General features: G+C 31.9%; 1 protein-coding gene across 2 annotated transcripts; it reads right to left on the reverse strand.

The window, feature by feature from the left end:
* Positions 1-1,320: 1,320 nt before the first annotated feature.
* On the reverse strand, positions 1,321-4,238 carry LOC118053349 (uncharacterized). Of its 2 annotated transcripts, XM_035064562.2 has the most exons (4): positions 3,626-4,238; positions 2,981-3,299; positions 1,862-2,222; positions 1,321-1,520 (listed from the first exon to the last, which is right to left on the reverse strand). In XM_035064562.2, the coding sequence occupies exons 2-4, from the start codon at positions 3,260-3,262 to the stop codon at positions 1,513-1,515; spliced, it is 651 nt and encodes a 216-aa protein (XP_034920453.1). In that variant the 5' UTR covers positions 3,263-3,299; positions 3,626-4,238; the 3' UTR covers positions 1,321-1,512. The 2 variants fall into 2 exon arrangements, with proteins under 2 accessions (XP_034920453.1, XP_034920450.1); XM_035064559.2 differs by having other exon boundaries at positions 1,321-2,222; positions 3,626-4,237.
* Positions 4,239-6,000: the final 1,762 nt, after the last annotated feature.

The raw sequence follows: 6,000 nt of genomic DNA on the forward strand, positions 1-6,000 counted from the left end.
TTTGAGCTTGTTTTGTTTTTTTTTTCTTTTTATTTTTGAACTTTTATTTAGGATTTTTATCGTTGTTTCCTTTATTTTTGAATTTTTTCCTAGTTTATTTAGGTCGGTTTTTAAATTTATTTAAAGAGTTGTAAACCTTTTAAAAAATAATAAAATTTTCTATCAGGTTTTATGTGTTTTGATTTTATTCAACTAAATTATATCTTTTGATATGCTTGTCTTTTTTATGTTATTTTTGTTTATGTGAGTTGGTATCAAATCTCAAATATTTCTGGTGGTTAGTTGTTACATACGGTTAAATATTCATGGCTTAAATAATTTGTAGAGCATGATATTCTTATGCATGAGGGTATGAGAAGGTTCCTTCTCGAGAAAAAGATGTTCAAAATTAGTGATATAAACATGTTGAGATATATTATATGATTGACTTGATGGTTAGTAAAGTTAAAAACCTTAAAGGATCCCGAGAAGAGTGGTTATGGATTCATAAACAATCGTGAGAACCCATTTCATAAGATATTCTTTTAATCAAGATAAGTATCGTAGAGATTTTAGATTTCAAGTAGAGCTTTCTAAGTTCCCATAAACCTTATAGACAAAGGAGTTTATCGATTGGTCAAATGAAAAGAAGAGAGGTTTTTAGTAGAAGTCATAAAGAAGATGAAGGTAAAGCCACTCACCATCAAATTAAGAAACCGGGCACAAGCTTTTTGGTAACTTAATGAAGTAGTTTGAAAAGTTTATCAGGAAAGACAATGCAAATAAAAGATAGTGATAGAGAAAGGTGAAGAATAAAATAAAGGTAACACTTTCTTTCTTTTGGGTAACACCCATACTTTGTACTCATGACTTCATACATTAAAATATACCATCAATTAGTTCATGAGATTACACCATGTCTTGCGTACATATCAGTCAAGGGCAGATAACCAAGCCCAGGCATGCCTTTGCTGGGATGGATAAAAAAAAAAACAAAATAAAAGGAAAGCCGATGCAAGTCCCAACGGATCCATCAATTAGGTCGTGAGATTACACCATATCTTGCGATTTGCGAATAAACCAAAAACTTAAAAGACAATGGTTTTTTACATCCGATAACAATTACTCCAAATATATCAAAATAATAATTTATTTTTATTTAAAAAAATATATTTTAAATATCAACTTATTAAATCAATTGAAAACCATAAAAATATTCAAAGTTTGCCAAACCCATACCAACCGGTGGGCTTCATCTAAAAAGACCAAATTTACTATAAGAGAGATGACTCCTTCCAACTGACTGGTGAATCCAACCAGTCGGATTTACTACTTGGCTACTAAATTCAAAATTAGCATTCAATAGCTAGTAAATGAAAAACACAACTCTCAATACAATACAATACAGTACAGCAAAAACAAGGACAGGTAAATAACGCATATGAAATCGAACTATCTACATATGGCATCCAGCATGCAAAACCATGGATAGGTGGACGCACATTTTTGCCTCCAAGTGGTGCATCCAACCTTTCAGAATACTGCACAGAATGGAACACCAGACGCAAGCATCAGCTTCAACAAACTGCAGTAGATGGCAAAAGGCTCGACAGGAAGCCATTTTGTTTCTATTTACAAGGCAGATTGCAACATCAGAAAGAATCAGTGCCAATTACAACTTATAAAATCAGTGTCAAAAATAGATGCACAGAGTAGGTAACAAAGTGCTCAAAGTCATGATCACGACCAATAAACAAAACCTTCACACTAAAGTCATCAGATAGAAGCTTTATTTATACACAGAGCTTCAGAACAACACAAAGGATGTGTGAATGAAGACATGCTCATAATGCCTCCGCGACAGAATAATGAAACTTGGCACCTGAATTTTTGAGGAAGCTACTTCCACAATAGTCCGGGCTCCCAACACCAAAATCAGTGTCTTCAGGAGCATCCATTGTTTTATGGCACTTGTCAGACCTGCCACCAGATTTGCGAAATTGCTTCTTGTCTTTGCCACCTAGCCCTTTTGATGAGCTACCTTTCTGCCCTTTCTTACCATTTTTCTTATTGTGATTGTTATCTTTATCTCTATCTTTCCTAGACGACTTCTTTTGCTTGCTTTTAACACTGTGAGACAAGGAGTTGGGAATTGGATCATACACATCTGGGGCCCATGACACCGTCAGTTTCCTTGGTGACCCTTCTTGTTTTTCTCGGCTACCTTTCATTGCAGAAACAAGCTTAAAAAAAAAAAAAAAAAAAAAAAAAAAAACACAGAGAGGACCAAATTAATCATGAAGGCTTATATATTGAACTCACAGCAAGGCAACAAGTTATCTTAACTTCTAAATGTAGCATGATACTTTCAGAATAAACAAGCTCTAACAGGCCAAGGTAATTGTAATAGAAACTATTGCATGGATGCCACTAACATTGTAATAGATGCTGAAAGAATTTATAATGCTTGTAGCATTAGGATTTTTATTTGTGAATCCTTTTGTTTAATCCAACCCTATAAAAAATTGGTGCCTTTGTTATTACCTGGACATGCAGCTTGCTTTATCAAATTCCTATCAATATTTCACTCACACAGTTGCATGTTTGATTTGATTAGGACAATTAACAGCAGAGAGGACTGGTTTGAGGATGAGAAATTAGTAAACCTGATTCACTTTCTCTAGCACGGAATTCAGCCCAACCAACTAGAAATTACAAATATATTTCAATGAATCAAATACCGGCAAATACATCACTCATGCATAGCAAAGCACTTCAACCTTTACAACTACTCTTGCATAATAAGACCACGTTCTAGCATGCCCAACAAGGGTATCTCTTTGAAAATACCCAAGAGTACTGAACTTTAGTTAGGAGTATATATGTGGACAGTCACGTCTCAGATCAGATGTTATGTTTTCACAAGCATTAAAACATAATCATGAGTAATAGCAAACAAGAATTCCAAAAATGCCATTGGGAATAGAAAGAGAACGCTTACAGGCAAACGGGTTGAGTTCAAGTGAGGAAACTCCTCAGGGAACAATAGTTGCAACCCAGTTTCAGGTTCATCATCTGAAGGAGCCATAGAGGATGAATTATCATGGCACTTTTTAACAGGTTGAGACCCATATGGTTCATATCCCTCTTCTGCATCGCTGTTATCATCCCCATCAGATGTATACGTTTCTTCTTCAATGTCTTTTAAACTTGCAAACCTGCTAAGATTGCTTTCGAGTTCATCCACGAGTACATCACCACCAGCATGACTACGAGAGCTCATGTTGATTATAACACTAAATCAATAAACAGGAACTGAACTGCAAAATCAATAAACAGGAACTGCAAAATCAACAAATTATGAAAAAAGAATGTTTCTCTCCTAAAAAATCCTTCCGTGTTTAATATATAGACTTCTATATCCAATCCAAGAGTTTTGATACTCTCATATCTGAAAATTGCAATATCACAAAACACATTCCTTCAGTTTCATATTAATCATCCATTAACCATTCTGTAATTCTTTAAATTAAAATCAGCAAACAAATGGAATACGCCAAACTCAAAATTGACAGATCACACAAAAAAATAATCTCATCAACAGATGCCATGATCAAAGAAAAACGAACACGTTAAAGAATCTTACCAAGTCTAATAAAATCCTCGAAACACGATCTCTGTTTCTGACTTCTCGACAAATTCCACTTAGAAGAGAGAAGGAAACAAAAACCCTAATAGAGAGAGAGAGAGAGAGCAAAATAGGCACAAAAAAAGGAAAGTGAGCAAATAAAATCTAATGTTAACTGAACAGATGACTAGCGCGCCAACGTTTCAAACGATGGGAGCACAATCCACCACAAAACAGCGTCAAATAATAATAATAAGGGACCAAAACAATTTTTTCTATGGCGGTTTCCCTACGCATATTTATTTATTATGCCACCTTAACACACCACCGCCACCACGCCACCACCCCCTTCCCTCTCTGATCTGTAAACGTTCACTCTCAAAACCCTAATTCAATTTTTTTTGTCAAAAAAAAAATCTACAATTCAATTAAAAAAAAGATTGTCACAAGGAGCTCGTAGGGATTTAATTGTTCGTCGAAGAGAAGTAAAAAAACCCCAACCTAATTTTTGGAGAAATAAATAATAAGAGATCGGTGGAGATAAGATATTTTCCTTTTGGATCAGATTCAGACTGACTCACTCTGTTATAGGGTTTTGTATTTGTATAAATAGGGGAAGCAAATCGTCCGGTCAACGAATCCACGGGCGAGACATTTGGGCTCTCTTTCTTATACCGAATCATGGACGTGCACGTTCTCCTTAATTTATTGAAATGAATCAATTATTTAGTACGAGAAATAATTTAATAATTGTTTTGCATTTTATTAACAATTTATTATTGTAAAATTTATAATTATATATATATTGAATGCATATTATAATTTTTTAAATTTTGTGATTCTTGTGTTTAATTTTTTTATGACATTTTGATGTTTTTATTTTTTTATATAAATATACTATTTGTTTTATATTTAAGTATTGATAAAAATATAAAAAAAAATATATGAATTTTTCTTTCAAGTCTTACTCTAAATATATAAATTCCTACTTGTTTTTTATTTTTTTAATACATTAACAAAGATAACTCTATTTAATTTATATTAAATTTTGGCATGCATGAACTCCTATGTTACGTTGTATAAATTTCAATATTTTTTTTCTTTTCATTATTATTCATACTTTATGAAATATATTTGGTTCTATAACTTGTTTTGACAAATTTTATTTTCTTTTTTATTTGTCAAGATTTAAAGTTCATGAAGAACTAGTATTGTAAGTTTCTAAAGAATTAAATACAGTTCTAGAAAAACTAATATTTTTAAAGAATTGAATAGAAGTGTTTAAAGATTGATTTTTTTTTCTTTTATATTTGTGATTTTATTCAATGTTAATTTTGAGAAAACTTGAATTTACTGCTCTTCATATACCTGGAATAATTTTTTTGTTGTAGATCATTAACATTAAGATTCATTTGAAAGCTATGAATCGTAAAAAGACCTTTATGTGTGTGTGTCTACACACACACATACACACACAACACATCTTTAAAGGATCACATAAAAGCAATGTTTTTCATTCACCATCATTTTCTTGAAGGATTAAAAATTGAATATCTCGTAATAAAATATCCTTTTATTCTGTGGCAAAATCTAAAGGAAAAATATAATCACCAAAAGTTTATCATACTCCTTCAAGCTCGTTATGATTGGTTATACCTGGGGTTGCAAGATTTTAAATTGATTAGTGAATATAATTATTCTTGTTTTAAAATGACCTCACAACTGAAATTGTGTGGTGAAAATATCACAGAAGACTAAATGTTAAAGAAAACATTCCCAACTTTTCATGCCTCAAATATTGTCCTGTAATAACAATATCGAGAATGTAATTTCAAGAAGGTATTCATAACTAATTTCATGTCTTCTTGTGCTGAACAAAAATAATTAGCTTTTGATGAAAAATCATCAATCCCATCCTACAGGTTCTAAATCATTCCCTAGAGTGAATGGAATCTTTGTCTAAAAGACAAAAAAAAACTAGGGGTATAAATATGAAAAAAATAAATGGAAAGGCAAAAAAGATGATCCTTTGAAAAGCAACTTACCATATCACTAGAAGTAGAGACACAATGAACCTAAACAAGGAAAGGGCAAGAATTTGCATAAACATGAAGTTAAGCGTTATAGGTGTGGTATACATCGTCTTTAATCTCGTACTTGTCGAACATCAAAACATCTTCCAGATTTATATCAAGCTTCTTTGAAACAAAATGAAATTGAGACTAATTTTATCCATAAAGATGATTTTGAAGGTCATAATGCCTATCTTGATGTTTTTTATTTTTTAAAAAAACTAGATAAAATAGATAACCTACTTAGTGGTGGAATCCTTATGGATGATTAATATTTATATTATGATATTGATCTTGTTGTATTTTTAATAAACAATATCA

The sequence above is a fragment of the Populus alba genome, chromosome 6 (genome assembly GCF_005239225.2).
Source record: "Populus alba chromosome 6, ASM523922v2, whole genome shotgun sequence".
Taxonomy (NCBI): domain Eukaryota; kingdom Viridiplantae; phylum Streptophyta; class Magnoliopsida; order Malpighiales; family Salicaceae; genus Populus; species Populus alba.